At 40.8% G+C, this 18,101-nt stretch overlaps 1 protein-coding gene across 3 annotated transcripts in view; it reads left to right on the forward strand.

Annotated features, from left to right (window-relative positions):
• Positions 1 to 4,636: 4,636 nt before the first annotated feature.
• LOC135493876 (glycine receptor subunit alpha-2-like) overlaps positions 4,637 to 18,101 on the forward strand; it is a 28,376-nt gene continuing 14,911 nt past the window's right edge. For 2 of the 3 annotated variants that reach the window (XM_064781511.1, XM_064781512.1), the window contains exons 1-6: positions 4,637 to 5,014; positions 11,674 to 11,771; positions 12,031 to 12,098; positions 13,616 to 13,633; positions 17,555 to 17,772; positions 18,011 to 18,093. In XM_064781511.1, the coding sequence (XP_064637581.1) occupies positions 4,872 to 5,014; positions 11,674 to 11,771; positions 12,031 to 12,098; positions 13,616 to 13,633; positions 17,555 to 17,772; positions 18,011 to 18,093 (628 nt within the window). In that variant the 5' untranslated portion in view covers positions 4,637 to 4,871. The remainder of the gene's footprint in view (positions 5,015 to 11,673; positions 11,772 to 12,030; positions 12,099 to 13,615; positions 13,634 to 17,554; positions 17,773 to 18,010; positions 18,094 to 18,101) is intronic. The other variant, XM_064781514.1, reaches the window with a different exon arrangement.

Below are 18,101 nucleotides of genomic sequence, written 5' to 3' on the forward strand. Positions count from 1 at the left end.
TTTCCAGAAATGGGGCGCTGAGTGTCCGAAATAGTGATGTCATAAGGGGAAACTTGGCCTTATGGTGGAGGGACAAAGGAGATAGTCATGGTTGACCAACACACTTGAATGCCTTTAATGACGGGCAAGGGGGAAAAGTTAGTTGCAATGCGAGCCACCAATTTCGGGAAGCATGTATAGAAGCGCGATTTCTCACGAAATCTTACCAATTGTCAAGTACAGTGGTGTAAACCAATATATTTACAGAGCAAATTTGGAGTTCATCGATGAAATCAACAAGGATATGCGCAGATGTGTGCTTTTTGAACAAATCTATTTTTAGAAAATCGCAGCTTACTACTTACAATAATTCTCAAAACTGGTATCCTTACCTGGTTACAATGAGTCGTAGTCGCTTTCGGAGGGGGTATGTGACTTATTGCTTACAAGGAGAACATTGCAAATATTTAAACAGTGAATACTGTTGATGATTGGCAGTCGGGTTGACAGCAGGAGCGATATCAACCATTGAGATAAGATAAGATAAGATGAGATAAGACAATTTATTAAAAGGCGGACTGATATAAATACTCATGTACATACAAGTACACAAATCAAGACACTACAACGATTTTGATTGGTGACATTCATTACACTCAAAACTACCGCCCTGGTGTACCATCTGTCAGTGATTCCACAATTTTAGTGTTTCCCTAGGTTCTTCTCCTATTCACGGAGAAAGCGACCACTCTAACCGAACAACAACCAATCGAGGCCTGATCTTGGGAAACACTCACAGATGCTACCCTTCATGGTACACTATATGAGTCACTGGTGAGTTATTGGCAGGACGAGTCCTAAACAACTCAAAGCAACTTCACCTCTGGATGTTTACTGTCGGCAATTGGCTTGTCTTGGAATGTTTTATAGGAGTCTCGTGTTCACAAGGCGGTTTCTCTGAAGTAGCCCCTCAATATTAATCATATTACACGGATGTATTAATTGTGTACAAGTGCCGCCTTACTATTTTACCACGAACCCAACCAGTTTCGAGAAAGGTCATTGATTCGTGTAGGCCGATACAATGTTTTAGGTTCGTCAACAGCAAAAACGATGTTTATATGCAAACGAAACATTAGTTTAGTTGTTTTCTTCTTCAAAAAGGAGAATTGTACAAAATGTGCACAATTAGTGCATGTTTGCCACCATGGAGCTTAGGAAACTGCCTGAAAATGAAACAAATGAGACAATACCTCGGAATAAAATTGATGAAATATAACTGAGGGTATCATCGGGACCCTTGATCCAAACCTAATGGAAAATCAATGGATCAATCACTGGTTGCGGGCATCTTTTCATTCAATGAAAAACGTGCAGAGCAAGGAAAAGGTCTGCTACGAGTTTAGGATTGGAGCCGTTGAAATTGGACAAATATTCTTCACATCATTATTTTGGTATATCTCAGCTTAACGTACGCGTGACAAAATGGGACCAACTTCGTTTACCCAGGGGTCATAGCGTGCTCCTATGGTCACTTGCACGTTGAGCTAAAACATATTTGATTGGTCAACGAATAACGTTTGACATGCAAATTAGATGTAAATATTGTTTTGACACTTGGCATATTCATGTTGAATCGGGAAAAAGGGCTACTTATCAGTCTACATAACCATTTACTCTGATGCGATCACAAATCAATTGCGGCATAATAGATCTTCATGGACACGGATAATATATGAGCTAATGCTGATATAAAAAATTAATTAATTGCCTCTACAAGAAAATTGCGTCATTTAGTCGGGCCATGGAACCGAAGAAGCACGTGTTACAATACCCAATCGCGCGAGCACTGTGAAATATTATTTCAAAATCCCTTTCGATAATTTATTTGTATATTAAATTATAAGGCTTCTTTATCTGTCTACATCCTGAGATAATTGGTCAATTTTACAATTATTTGATCGGCTAAAAACGGTTTTTGGTCATGTTGAAACAGTGCTGACACATAGTGCCCGAATAGACGGGTCATAGGTCAAACTTACTACGTCACCCCCAGATTCTGACAGTGACGAGCGATGTGATTGGATATGACGTACACGAGTATTCAGGGTCTACGCATGTATTATAAGAGCATAATCTATGGCCAGATATATATGGGGAAACACAACTTGCATATGCGTGTCCCAGGATGCCAGGCATGAGAAAGAAGGTGGTCCGTGCAGCAAAACACATGAAACATGTCCCCCCTGCGCATGGATGCCGATCCCTGCCAATCCAAGGTCACCAGGAGATCGCCGAGTCTCAGGCGTTTGTTTGGTTTGTAAACAGTTCTGGCAAGATCTAACCGGAATAACCTCGTTCCTGGCTTAAAATAAGTGCAATAAGTACTTGGAGACGACATTGCATGATGGAGGCGCCCCGGAGCCCGAACAAAACAAACTGAAATTCACACTGATTCCTGGCGTCCGAGGTGGGCCACTCAATCGGATGGTTCGAATCGGCGAGTGGAGATCGAGGCTACCTGTCTGCTATCAGTGGTCCCATTTCAACCTCTTCATCTGGGGTCTACTTGATTATCGTTCAAAATGGCTGCACCACTAGAAGAATAGGATTGTTGTCATGTGTTCGTATATAAAATGCATTTCTCCCGATCGCGTGGATCACACGCAGTAGTAGTATACATGTACTTATACCCCTATTTTCATGAAATGGTGTAAAATTGGCCCTGCGGCTTGAACGTACATGTATCTTGGCTTATAAGCAATTATATTGCACCATTTTAACTAAAAATTGAAAAATTAAAAAAATTGGCTACAACAATGAGGAAAGTGACGACTGAATAATTGTTCCGTTTTCCCATCTTCACCAATAAAAGTCTAACGGTTTTCCTCTTACAGCAAAATTTGTAGCTGATGATCTTAGACGACGAGACACTTTTGCTACATAAGTGCAAACCTACCTGGCTCCAACTATAGTATTTGGGAATTTAAATTACCCGTTAGTCTAGTTGGCGAAGAGCGAAAGTGATGGCGCTAAACTCACCAGCTGGTATTTTATATAAGTACTTCGACCAAGTGTAATTTTCCGCGCTGGTCACCAAAAAGGAAACAGTTTAGAACCTAACTTGGTTTTTAGATGTCGCTGTCGCTGGCAACAACGGATTCAGGCGAAGCGATGGTAGCTAGCTGCCTATCCGTTATGTGGCGACTGACAAGACTCTGCTCCGTCATGTGCGATGATGGCCGAAGATAAGTCGGTGGCCGGCTGGAACGCACGGGGAAAGATTGCATCTGATAACGTTTCGGACAAATGTTGACGCTGATCAGCCTGTTTACGTCTTGTAAACTATTTCAACATTCAATAGACCCAACCTGATAACACCAACATCCCATTTTAATTGTTTTCGGCTGATGTGATGTTCGACTGACGTCAATATTCAACCAGAGTTACACTGGATTGGCACGATGACGATAGGTAGCACCAATGCTGTAGAAACTGTTGATTGCTCCTCAGATTGGCAGTATGAAGATCATTAAACGGCGAGATGACATTCGCAAGGCTACCCGCTCACCGAGACTGATAATCCCCGACTTAATTGTTACGATCCGCGGGTGTCGCGATCCATCTACTGGGCGTTCTCTTGGTAATAAACGAGTCATTTATTCTGATTCTTTGCGTTCGACTGGTCAGACCTTTACATTGTTGGTCCTAAAGAACGTGGCAGTGTGACGCGAATATGCATCTGTTCCCCAAAGCTTTCATTGGAGAGATGTGGACTCCGGCCTTCCTCTCCTCGGTTGGTAATCAGAGGAAATTCCGTCGGGATGTGTTCTGGCGTCTGTTCAGAGAAACCACATTCACAGATGGCTTCTTTTATAATCTGAAACGAAGGTATCAGCTATGGTATTCACGTTATTCCGGGTTTATTTCTTCACTATTTTCAACCTCCAATAGGCCTGCCATACCAGCATCTCCGTTTAAATTCTGCTACTGACGTATGATCATGCACCATCTCGACTAAGCTATTAATCTTGAGTTTCTAAATGGCTCAGGCACAAAACAATTTTACCAATTATAAGTGCGGCTTTACTCATTGTGAAGTTTCAGGCACTTATCTTGAGGGAGGAGAACACGAACAAGAAATAGAAATAGACTCAAAATGTTTGTTTTAATTAGTTAACCGCACCGGCAAAAACAAGTATGGAGATGACAGTTTCGCTGTTGCTGCAGCAAAGCCGTGGAGCGCAATCCTCGAAAATATGAAAGACATGGACAAGAACTACTTTTTGTCAAATTCAAAGACATTACCTTTCAAAGGACGCTTCGGAAGCGCTTAGAGCAGCTTAGTAGCTGAATAAGCGCGATATAAGACTTGGATGTTATCATTATTATTATCATTATAAGAAGAAATTCAAAACTCGACTTCGAAGAACAAAAGTTGACACCGAAATTCAAATTTCGTAAATCGACTTCGAAATTAAAAACTCGACTTCGACTTCGAAATTCCAGAAATCGTCTTCGAAATTAAAAACTTAAAATCAACCAATCAGATGCATGGTGCGTTCACACTTAATTGCATGCGTTACTATTTGATCAAGGGATGTTGGCTCGCGCGTACCTTGTATGCCAGTGCTGCCTTTTGGCAGTGATTGTTAACAGTCATGGTAATTGCTGCAGTCGATCGTCTGCTACAAGATTATAACTTCGTAGAAACTCGTTGGAACGACTAGAAGCTGTCGTAAAAGACGTGATTTTTAGGATGACCGATTCAGTTGGATTTTCGTTCTATCTTGGAGTTGAGGATTATTTAAATGGTCAGTTGCGTGATTATCTGTGATGGTTTTAGGCATTGATTGTAAAATGCACCCGTATATGCAGCCTGAACCGAGTGTATGTCATATGCTTATATTCGTGTAGTTAGGATTATCGAGAACAGAAGGAGTATGGTGATTCTGTGGAAAATACATATATTTCTCTGGGAACTTCTATACCTTCTGTGTAAGATCTCCTACTCGTCAGGCCAGTCAGACTCGGAGTAAGTATGAGTAGATAGATCGTTGAGACCTAAAATCTGCTATGAGAATTTTGGTCTTCAACTATTGCATGTAGATGGGTACGCCATTCGTAATTACTGGTGGTCTAGGAAAGCTTATTATAAACCGCGAGATGAGAAATCGCGAAATCGCGAGATGAGTAATCATTATTTTCTGCCACAAGATTTTCTACTTCCCTGGACAATGACAATCACCATTTCTGATGCTGCTGTCCACTTCTCCATTCAATGATAGTAGGGCCGAAGACAATACAAAGGCTACATGCAAGTGCGTGTTCATCTTGATAACAAAGGTTTTTGCAACTTATCAAGATATACTGTGAGTATAATACCACGAGGTTCTGGATGCTGCATGTACCAAGATTATTTTCCCGTTACGCCTGGCGGCACAAGTCACCATACACAATGATTGACCGATAACATAGGGCATGCACTTGGTGAACGTCTGGTCATCCCTAAAATTAGCGCGGGATAGTCTGACCATTCGAAACTAGGCTATAAATTAGGTTAAATTACACACATCGCACAGCGGAGTCTATTTCAATGGGCCAATCGAAACAAGTATATCTGCCTACTACAGCCTCGGTCTCATGAATGTTCGCCTTTTCAGGTTCAATATTTGCAATACATCCTGTGGCGCATGGTACTCTCACCGAGGTTGGCATCTCGCGATTTCGCATTCCGCATCTCATGGTTTATAATAAGCCGTCCAGGAAATACACAGTGCCGTAGTACAATGATTATGCATACGAATTTGCTGTAACTTGTTACACATGAGTAAATGGACACAAACAAAAAATAAAACCTCAACATTTTATCCGGATTGGTCGAGAAAAATGCCGTACAGAGTGGAAAATGTCCATATTTAATACACTACGTCAATGTATACAAATGCATACGAAAAAATCATTGCTGAATGCCAAAATGAAAAAGAAAACCTGTTTGGTGTTAAGGCGAAGACCGATATAAACCTATCTTGAAAGAAATCCGAGAAGTAGTTCGCCCTCCAGAGCCTAAAACGATGCGGACATAACATTTACGCTTGAACTATATAGTCTATCATTTGGCAATTTTTCAGTCAGATCCACGAAACATTATAGCCGCTACATTGTGCAATAGCTTCCGTTTTTTTCTCTCGCTGAAGACCGTTGATCTCACTCTGCTCAGCCGATGATAACGAGGGTTATTAACGCGAAAAATAAAGCGTCTCTGACCAGGTATAAAATGTAACCAGCAGTTTATAAAAGGCAGTATCTATCTGACCTATACCTTCAGATCTACCATGAGCTGCACGTTTTACAAAAACAGACATTTTATTCCTAAACCGTTGCTTGCGCTCTCTCAATAGAACGTACAACAATTTAAAAGATAACAATCTCAAAATTAAAGGCAGCAATTTCCATTATGACACTCGTAGGCGATAATCATGATGATCTCATGCTATCGTTACCACTGTTGGTGTTCGGTCAATAGGTCGTATCTTGTTCATTTGCACATAGTGAATTATCAATAATGGTGTCGTGCTATCGTTTTCGCAGTTTAAAATGTTCGGTCAACATAGGTTGTATGATTTGTACACTTGCAATCGGATACAGTTTGTTTTGCATTAATTTCTTAAAAGTTTGCTGTTTAGCATACTAACATTCATCCTGGCACCATTGCTTTCCGATATACCCCACCTCTCGATATGTTTTGTATATGAGGTAGGAGTAGCAATGTCTAACATTTGAGTCATGAATCGCCATCTCGGCATCATCACTTTGGTTTTTCAAAGTCATATTTTTGCATCGACTCCAGGAGTTAATAGATGATTTGTACACCAAAACCACTGCTGACAGTCGAGGCGAAATATATTTTACAACAAGCCTGTTTTAGAACATGTGTCATTTCCGCCTCAAGCCGAGACCAAGGAGCCGAGACAGAATATCGAAAAAGCCGAAATTCAGCCGTTAAATGTTGGCACTATCGTTGTCTATCCACATGAAGAAACACAATGGTGTATTTCGTTTAATGATGATAAGTAGTGTCTGCTTATACGTAGTGTGTAAGCATAGCAATAGTATTCGATTAATGTATCCGTTCCGTAGCCTCAAAAGTGGACCCAGAATAATTTGTAGCTAATGATACTCTGGTTGAGAATGGGACCACCAATTCTGGCTGTTCGATGCGGCTGTTGTTTTCTTTTTGCTGAGCAATCATCGTACTGATGCTCGGAGTCCGAGGCAGATGCAAGCGAGTATTTCCCAGGCGTGAAGACATGACGCGGTGGCTGAAAGCCCACTATGAATTTCTCAGGGGATGAGGAATATCCATGCGACTGTGATGTTTCCGTGCAAAGTGGCACCCGCCCACACTCTTAAAAAAGCTTCTGAAAAGCATCAAGGCAAAACAAATATGCATAGACCTCAAGGAGTTTTTCAGGTAAAGCAAGATCGATTTGAGGTTTTTCAAGAGTTCTTCCTAAAGATCTCTCAGGAGTGCATATTTGTGTAATGCTAAAACCCATTATTTTAAGAGTGCACGCCGAGACAAACATACGTATGCAAATTGATATATCCCCGAGATTCAAACCTAGCGTAGCAGTAATACTAACTAAAAATGATGCGTGACCTCCTCCCTTCTCTTTTCGAAGTATTAATGGATGACGGTATACCATGCCATTCGATCGTAATCTATCGCTGACTGACTGCAAGAATCATATTTTAATTCGGTTATTCCTATACCAGAAATCACTCGTCAAATATTGTCAAGAAATATGATGTATGGTTTTTCGTAATACGGTGAGATTATAGAGTTTCACTCGCGCCCGGCGGACGTATCCGTATAACGTCAATGTATCTTATACGTATGACTGCGTCACAAATTACGTTATATCATACAATGTTCGTTATGGATAGGGATACGCCTGGAGAGATATTTTGATTTTGCTGTTAGACCCAGACCACCGATCTCGAACCAACTTTACGTTACTTCAAGTAAAGTCAATAATTTTTGGTGATAGTGATTTCGAAGATAATGCTTCCTGAGAAGTTTTACTTCACTTCGCGCAGTGTACTTGTATATCGGTCTGATTGTTCATGTACCTGATGCAATGATTCCGGCTATTTCTCGAATACGTTTCGTTTGCCCCTGATTGTAAACACGCCAACGAGGCAATCATCTCCGAATCTGAACCTCATCGAGCATGCATAAGTGCACTTACTGTTGCTTTAGTCTGTTCTCGCTCAATGTAAGTGCTCGGAGACCTTTCGTATCGTTTTTGTTATTGTACGCAGCCTTTTTGTTGGCAACTGCCGCGGCAGAACGAAAACTAAGCTGCTCTCTGCGTGGATTACTGTATTCATTGCACATGTTATGTCAATTTTTATTGTTTACGCACAGTAAATACAGGTATATTATATACAAATGTACTTTTACCCAAACATCAAGAAAGAAAAAAACGTACTGCCATCAACGATTGGCAATATACTTATTTGAAAATTACAACAGTATGCTCTTTTCATTTCACATGTAAAAAAAACTTGATTTTTGATTACATGATCACAGAAATCAATTACTGATATTGAAATGAATTACATGTAGGCCACTATGTCAAATTAAATTTTTCCGATGTGGCCTATTTTTGAAAACATACAAAAGGCAAATAATTGTCAATTAAAGTCATATTGGGTTGCATTATTTCGAACCCGCTAAAACCAATTAAAAGTGCATTTTATCGATTGTCTTTTTTCTCGATGACATGTTCCAATTCTAATCAGACATGTAGATAATCAACCTTGACTACAATTCATTTGCACCAATGACAACATCGCATCCTGAAATAGTTCAGAATGATATTGTTTCGCTGCCTACCATTTTGGTGACCCCCCCCCCGAAACGCCGACACGAACGACTATCCTATTGTACGAGCTCCGGATCATGATGTCGAAGGAATGAAAGCCTCCCTAAGGGTAAATTTTCACAGAATGCGATTTGACAAGAAATCACGCGTTCTGCGATTTATCTCCGAGTCGTCTTTTTTTACACGGCGCATGATTCGAAATGCGATTGTACATTCGATTTGTGCCGAAAAAGAAATTCGATAGAAACCAATTTCCGTTACTGATCCTATCCTCTGAAGGTGATTAATATTCAGTAATCGGCGTGCTGTGACGGGCTGTGTGGCCTGTATCATGGTTATCATAGCGAATGGTTCCCAGTAGCGGCATTGATTGATATTAATATACATGTATATTGCTGTTAGTGAAATGACGTCTTAGTGTGATAATGAGAGTGCTCACATTGATGTTGACATATCACTTAATCCTTGGTGTTGCCTTTGCTGAACAGTTTAGATAGTGCTATAAATCAGTCTGAGAGATAGGAGAAAGGCAGTTAGAGGACAGTGTATACAAGAGACTATCCATCAACCCCTTGGGCACTCCTGGCATACCACAAGTTCACGGGGTAATGTTTATTTTTACCCATAACTCGCTTGCTATCGGTTGTATCGACTCGAGGCCAAGTGCATTCGAAAGAAAATTAAAAATAATAATAATAAATTGTTATTTGTAAAGCGCCTGTATCACTTGAAACAAATGTTCACCGGCGCTGGTGAGCTCTATTGAAAAGAAGTGTCTTGAGTTCTTTGCGAAAGGTTGAGACATCCGATGTAGCTCTCAGGGTGGGGGAAAGAGAGTTCCACAGTTGAGGTGCTAAAGTGGCGAATGCTCGACGTCCAAATGTTTTCAATCTATATTTCCTGCAAGTGAGAAGGTCCTGAGATTCTAGACGAAATGAGCTAATGTTTACTCTCTTCCGATTTTTTTATTCATTTGGCCACCAGTCGACTCGCGAATGGCACAGTACGTCCGGCCCGTATCAGAAGAAAGGTCAATAGCATAGCAGCACTATCCATCCCGACACCTGGAGTAGACGTCTGGAGCGACTCTGAAACTCGCCACTGGTCCCATTTTCAATGCACCACCCCTGAAAAGTACCCCTGCTTGTCGAAAGTTGCAGGTTTGAAATTCACGAACCGAACAGCAAGTGGAAATGCGACAGCTACATGTAGCAATAGGAAGCTGGTCATCTCCATATGACATGCCCCAAACTGGCAGCATCAGGAGAAATCGATATTCGGCCAGGCCCATTGGCCTATCGGGGAAAAAATAAAAAAATAAATCAGTTTGAAATTGGTTTGTACCAGAGTCTTTCAAATAATCATTTGAAAGACTCTCTTTGTACCGAATTCTCCTCAATAGTAATGGTCGCCTCTGCTGAGTACAAAGCCAGGATGAATACATTGAAATGCAGATATCAGTGATGCGTTAGATCTTTCCGCCAAGGCAATAACATGGTCAACTCGCAAAGGGATAAGCAACTCGACGGTTGCACTTGTACGGATTCCAAAAATGCGTTGCTTCGGCAAAATACTCTCTTGAGTTCTCAGACTTTTTTTAAGTGAGCTTGGATCACGATGACAAAAGGAATACGCTCGGAGCAACATCATGTTTTTCTAATTGATAGTTTCTCGGATATTTTGGAACATATCAAAAGCTCGGCCTTCTCTTCCCCTGATGTGGAACGCTTGGATAACAAACCCTAAAGATTTATGTTCACTACACCGATAAACTTATCGTATATTTGTCAGGTAAATTCGATTATGTTACTGCAGATGTTAGCCAGACGTCTTACTTAAGTCAGCTGGTTTTTTTCGTTCGCGCTGTGTTCTGACGGTGATTTTGATGCTTATTATAATGTCCATGGGTAAATCGTGCCTATAGTCGGTACAGTATAGACATTATCTTGTTCAGTTTGTCCATTTTAAGCGCATTTATCTACTAGCATAATTATAAGTAATTGATTGGAGGGAGAAAAAGTGCGTACCTAGCTTGAGGAACAGTCTACTGTCTTGACAGATGATTAATAGACCTATCAATAACTAAAATTAGCTCTTTAAGACCGAATTTCATTTGAATGGGTTAATTTTGATTTGACTGTCAAATTGAGGGATCAATTCCAATGCATGAATATGCGGTCATCCTCCACAGACATTCTACACGTAGTATCTCAAGTCCGTTCAAGGTCCGTATTGAATCTGTCTATGTTGGGTGTGTCAAATTTGAGTTCTAACGATTTTTCAGCGAAATATCAATATCTAAGTGCATTTGCCCCGTAACATGTGTAAAAATCCATAGGGCTTTTAGGGAACCTTCATCATACTGGTAAACATATCGAATGCTTCCATTGATCCTATCTATCAGGCGTGTTATCACATCAGAACACGTGAAAGTTACTCGATAACTATTCAAATCCTTCCACCAGGCGATGCTTTATTGATGTTGTTGGTGGTAATGCGATAAAATAGGATATGAGAGTAGTTTATTGAATCAAAATACCTTATCTATTAGTCAATTTCTCAATGTTCTGTCCGCAACGTTTTGGAGCTCTGGGGCGGATGCGTAGACGGACACGAACAATTAGTAACCTAAACATTTCACCCAGATTGGTCAACAATTAAACCGTACAGAGCAGAGGATGTTTAAATCCAATGCACTACGTCAGTGTACACACATACATAAAACAAAATATCCGGCATTTCTTTGCCACGGTTACAAAAAGTTTAAAATCCTGTTTGGTTTTGAACTGTTTTCTTTTAGGTCCAACAGCACTCGACCGAAGACGGATATAGAGATATTTTACCACAATCTCAATGATTCCAAATATGATAGAAGGATACCTCCGACTGTTGGAAGCGGTGAGTAGATGACCATGCGTTCGAAAGAGGCCCAGCAGTCATCAATTTATTAGGCCAGCCATGTTCTGTCGTTTGGAATACATCTACCTTCTACGGGTTCGGAAACATCAGGTGCACGCACCTGTATCAAGAAGTCCGTTGTGTAGGAGGAGGTCCGTTTGAGGCTGTGCAGCAAATCGTCCCTTTCAAAATTTTGAATGCCATTATTATGAACTAAACTTCTCTTTATACAATAGTCTCCTTCTCACATTGTCCACAGGTAATCCAGTGGTTTTGAAGATGGATTTATTTGTTCAGAGTGTCGGCGAGATTAATGAAATGCAAATGGTAAGTTAGTGCAATTTACATCTATCGTACGGAGATTTCGAACACGTAGCTCGCGGTTATGGTTTCCATGTATAGCAGTATATAGTAGTGCAACAAATATAAAAAAAACTGCGTGGTTACTGGCAACTGAGTAAAGACTCGGCTAGCAAATAGCTTTGAGGTCGATTAGTTACACAGGAAGTTTGCCATCTTTGTGAGGAATCGACACATAACATATTGTTGGCATCCAAATTTAGGACTTTATGTAGGTACTAGGAGTTAACAATAATAACTTTTTTCCTCGCTGGGTGCAACCTAAACCTCGTCGTGGTCTATACCCCCTGTAATGTGGCCAGGGTTGCAAAACCTTGCTGATCAAAATGCGTTGGATGGGGCGTTTAAATAATGTGGCGGGGTGTCTTCATTTGATGCAACAGGGTGGGAAAACATAGTCTTTCATACATAGTTTTGAATGAAATATCTTTTTGAATCACGCCGTTTTGTGACAAGTTTTCTTTTAGTTGAATGTGGCTTTATCACCCGTGTGCTTTTTCCGATCAAATAAGATACTTTCAAATCACGTGTTTTGTATAGCCACTGATGGATCGCTTGGTAGCTTTTTTCTTACCACTCCGCTGTACTAAATCTGCATAACTTTTATATTCACCCGCTTTAGATCAAAATATCAACCGCTGTGGCAGAATTCTATAATGGTTGAGGTTTTGATGATGAAAAATATAGCCTAGTGTGCGTGCACAGACGCTGAATAATTTTCTAATATCATGCACTTCTAATTTTGTCAGCATCCAGTCTGTTTTTAAGTTATTTTTATTTTTACGTTACTTCTTTTTAACAGAATCTTTCAGCATTTATTCATTTGTTGACAGGTTCTATTTAATAACGCTTTGGCTCAATAGGGTGTCCCAGATAGAATGCAGGGTCTATCGTCACATTTTCTTCCCTAAAAGCACTCAATTCAAATTTCTTAGTTGAAAGCTTTCCTATAATGGCTGCTCGATTTCTGTTATCTGTCGCGAAGGTCATTTCTTGATATCCTCTGTCAATGTTAAGCCTCTGTCCCATGTTCAAGGTAGGTCAATAAGTCCTGATTGTGCCATCGTCAAAAAATGACCACGTCGCGCGTGCCGGTGGTAGCGCAAGAACGACCATTTTGCGAGTCGCTCTCAAAAAGGTAAGGAATTGGATACGGACCCAGCATTCTTTCTTGGATGCCATTTTCTTTACTTTTGAGGAGAAACATAGATATATAACACAAGAACATGAAATTGGAAGTTTGCAAAAATCGTAACATGGAGTAAATTCGCCTCTTTCCTGATAAGCCCTGATTGTGGTGGAGCTCGATCTGTTTCAGGGAAACAAAATGGCCGACTTATGGGGTCAGCATTTGATGTTTCTTGGCGTGATCGTGTTAAACTCAACAGAGGAGGCTGACCCCATAACTCGACCTACCCCAAGAGACGCTCATGAACAGATCTTGAAGCGTTTCAGATAATTTAAATGACACAAACTGTTTTCAGGCTTCAGGAAAACAGCAGGTGAGTGAATTCATGTACACGTGTGCTATGCCGTAGTACAATACTCCTCGCTCTCTGTTCCCCCTGGTAAGTAAGCCTTAGTGCATGGCGTGTGCATGCATGGACCCAGTTGAAAGAGAAGATTCCTGCATCAGATAAGAAAATGTTGTGTACTAAAGATGTCAGTCGGAAAAACGTTCGCCTGTTGAAACAAGAGACCCGACGACGTTGAGTGTACAACGTGGAGTCGTATGGCCGTGCAAGCTGCGTTCACCGGGTTCTCCAAACCCAAGAAGAACCATAAAAATAAATAAATGCGCAGTTTATTTGGTGGACTTTGGCGATTCCCAGGCCACTCACGTACTTATACTATGCATAGCTATTATCGAACGTGTCCCGTGAAGTATGATTTAAGGATTTGATACCGCACTGTAGGTATTTGTTGTCTCGCTGAAACACCGCGAGGGTTGAGCTAATAATGTAGACCAGAGCCCTATTGTGGGTGAAGTGACAGCTCCGAGCGATGTTTGGTGAGATAAAAGGCAGGTTTTGCAACCCTATTAACGAAAAGGTACGAACGACGAAGGTCTGTCGTGTACGGTGGCTGGGAAAGGACATCACATGATTTTTGTTTGGCCGGGTCTATTTGGCAAGCCGCTCGCCGAACAGGCATCTTTTTTGTCCTGTTTGGAGAGCCGCTTGCCAAACAGCACTAAAAAGCCACCCTGTTTGGGCTTGCCAACCAGGGCAAAATTTCTTTCCTGTTTGGCAAGCCGATGAATAAACCACGCCTACTCATGAATATGCATAATGGCGTATTGATCTGAAAATGGTCTGTTACTGCGGTTTTTCCTTTAGAGTAACCAAATTCCTCTGAAGCGAAATGACGGCAATGGCACTCGATTGCCGAGTGCGTACGTTCGATCATTGAAGTTTTGTGCATAATCTGAAAACCCTTTTGTGCATAATCTGAAAATACTGACAGATGCACACGGTCTCAGATAACCGAATGGCCCCGGTGTCAGCAACCTCGTCCCCAGGGATTCTCGTGTCATTTTACATTGGGATTTCTGCTCATGTGTTACACTGGTTACGAGGTTACAGTGTTACTAACTTATGAATATCAATGAGCCCTTGGGCATTTATAAATATTAATGAGTTCGGCTCTCCATTCAGGACAAAAAAAAGTCGCTGTTTTGGAAGCCGGGCTTGCCAAATAGTCACTTCCTTTTTGTTTTCAACATGAAAATGTTTTTTTCAGGAAATACTGTATCTCGATCGATGGACTTATTATCTCAAGCGCTCGAGATATTATCTTGATCGCTCGAGATAATGTCTTTCGAAAAAAGTCGTCAATAAAGTTCACTTACATACTCCGTACTTCGTCGTCCGTAGCTCTTCGTGTGGGTTGCGAAACTTGCCAAATTTTCCGGGATAAGTTTTAACCAATACGGACAGAGGTATCAATTTCTACTCTAAACATCTCAAACAAAACATGAAAATGTGATTTTGACACTTTGACTACTTGGCCTACTAAGCTTTCATGTTTTGTACCAACCTAGTGCTTCTAACCATAACTGCATGCTGCCACCGAAATGCGGCACAGTGCATTATATATGTAAACAGTGGCACACTGCAACCACGGTGTTTTAGGAACTTGGCGTATGAATCGCAGGTGCACTCTTAAAAATAAAGGTTTTTGGGTTTCTGAAAAACCTTTTAGAGTTTACAGCCAACACTAATACTCGCCCCGTGGAGGTTTTTCAGGAAATGAGGTTTTTAGAGGCTCCAAGACCCTTTGGATTTTTCATTTTTCTGAAAGCCTCTACTTGGGTTGCACTTTTGTGTTTGCTGAAAAACCCTTAGAAGTTTGTTAAATGCCCAAAAACCTTTTAACAGGGCGTGGCATTGTGATGCATATAGTCCAAAGTCCTTTAAATGACCATGTCGCCATCAATGAGACCCTTCAAGTGTGAATACATGCAGTCAGCCACTTCAGTTCATGGACTGAGGACCAATTACATACATATTTCAAATGTAGGTCCTTCCGGGAAGCGTGTTGTTGACAAATCGACCAGCTATGATAGATAAAACCTTAGGTAACTGTACGCATAGCAAAGTCGTTTCGAAGCCAAAGTGGCTAGAAACTTCAGCGGGTGATTGGCCTGGGTAACTTGGTCACCGAGTCTTTTTTCACCATTTTGTAATCCATGGTCAGTTGAAAACCCTTTTTTAGTATAAATGTAGATGTAGTTACAATTTTGCTCCAAAACGAGCCTTCTTTGCATCCCTCAATGTTCCAGAGATTCAAGAATTATCAGTGATATACATGTACATGTACATGTATATACATGTATTTATATCTAGCAGCAAATGCCCCGATAGCATCTTTGACCATAGGGGGTCCAGGGTCGGCAGAGAGGCCCAACCTTTTTATTCTTGTTTGAATTCTCATACCTTTGTTAATACGTTTCTCTAATATCACATATCCAAAGCCGATGAAACATAACACGTATTTAATACTTCATTATCGAAGTAACAAAAAAGAAAATCAACTTATTTATACAAAACTGACAATTTAAATGGCCTGTCCACTTCAAATCGCGGTCGGTTTAAATGATTAATATACGGGTTATACGCCCATCCCGAAAAGTTAAAAGCTTTCATAGTGGATGTGTGAAGTTGTTATTATATGAGATATAAGTGCAATTTAAAACGACCTTTGAAGTGCTTTTCAAATGAACAATTTTTGACTAAAACCAGCTGCTTCACGCATTTGCAAACTCCCGAACGCCTCTAGTGATCTGTTATTGCCGACATAAGAGGCCTAGTCCAATTACAAGGCTTGGCTTGTAACCAAGTTGCATTGATACTAGAGTTATTTATGATATAAATATTTGTTGCGGCCTATCATATTGCACTCATGATCACCCACGAATATATTTGGTGCATTTGGTAACGTACAGGGTGACCCTAAATATGCAACCCATAGAAATGTTGATATTTTTCATAATTACTTAGGATTCAGATCTAGATCCAGATCTGGTCTGCCCATTGATTTTGAAATTGCCTACCACAAAGACTGTTTGAGCGCACCGTTTGAGGCTTAACACTTTGTGTGAAATGCCTGCATCCACTGGAGATAATGAGCACAAGATCTGACCCTGAAACCTCAGTAATTATCAATAATGTTAACATTTTTTTCGGTGACCCTGTAAGTGTATTCTAAATGGACCAAGATTGACACAGTAAGTTTAAAGTCGAGGCGAACAGTGGTTCAGACCAAAGCCACTGACTTTGCTTCGAAATTACACGTATTACTTTTCTAGTTTACCGACGAATAGTTGTTGACCTTGCATCCATTTCTGGGACAACCTGTATCAAGTGTGCATCTGCATGCTTCTGTGTACATTTTTGACGTATATGTTGTTCAATTAATCAATCAATCAATCAACCATATCAACTCATAAGAATTACTCGAGGACTCTTAGGCGCATTGAAAAGACTGTTTGAAAAGGTGGACCGGGATGGTATTTACCAGGTTCCGAAATTTACTTCTTTTTTAAAACAAAGACATTTTTGAAAGGCAAAGCAACAGCTCCCCGTGGTATTTAAAAGTTACGATAAACACACTGCCCGCCCACCCTTCCGTGTTGAACTTAGTCCAGATGATTTGCAGGGGCACCCGTACTCTGAACACATCAGGGATGAAGTTTGTTCAGTGTACTGAAATTTATGGTTTGGTAACCGTGCAGAAGCCTATTAGATTCTCTGAAAATGTCTAGTTTACCATTGACAATAAATCAGATAACGATAAATATACATTGACATTGTAACAACAGCCTGTAGTTCCCGAGTAAGAGCTCACGGAAGGCCATGATAGGTTTACACAATATTCATTTCTTCTTCTGCAATTGGTGTTAAGTCGTTTCTGTCTTTCAGATGGTCACCATGAGCGTTTTCTTTCGGATGCGATGGCACGACCGGCGTCTAAAAGTCGGCCACACCACGGAGGTGGTCACGGACTACGAGCTGGCAAATCTTATATGGCTACCCGATCCGTATTTCGTAAATGGGGAAGGGGAGGCGAGAGGAACGATAACTGTTCCTAATCGATTCTTTCGAGTCTCACCAGACGGAGACGTTTTCTACAGCCAAAGGTACATGTATCAAATGGTTTTTACCCCACGATGCGAGTGTTCCACGACGTATATGTTCTTGGCTGGGTGTTCATTCAATAAATTGAGACATCTTATGACCTATTTTTGGATGAGAACGCAGAACAAATCATTCTTGGCCGTAGGTGATATCAGACTGTAAACCCTAACTTTAAATTAAGACAGTATGGCTGATCACTTGGGGGTATCTTTAAATCAATCGTTCCATCTTTTTTTTCAGAATTACAGTGCCTTTCGCCTGCCCGATGAATCTCACGTATTTTCCTCTGGACAAGCAAACTTGCAAACTTCTGGTTGAAAGTTGTAAGTAG

The sequence above is a fragment of the Lineus longissimus genome, chromosome 9 (genome assembly GCF_910592395.1).
Source record: "Lineus longissimus chromosome 9, tnLinLong1.2, whole genome shotgun sequence".
Lineage (NCBI taxonomy): Eukaryota > Metazoa > Nemertea > Pilidiophora > Heteronemertea > Lineidae > Lineus > Lineus longissimus.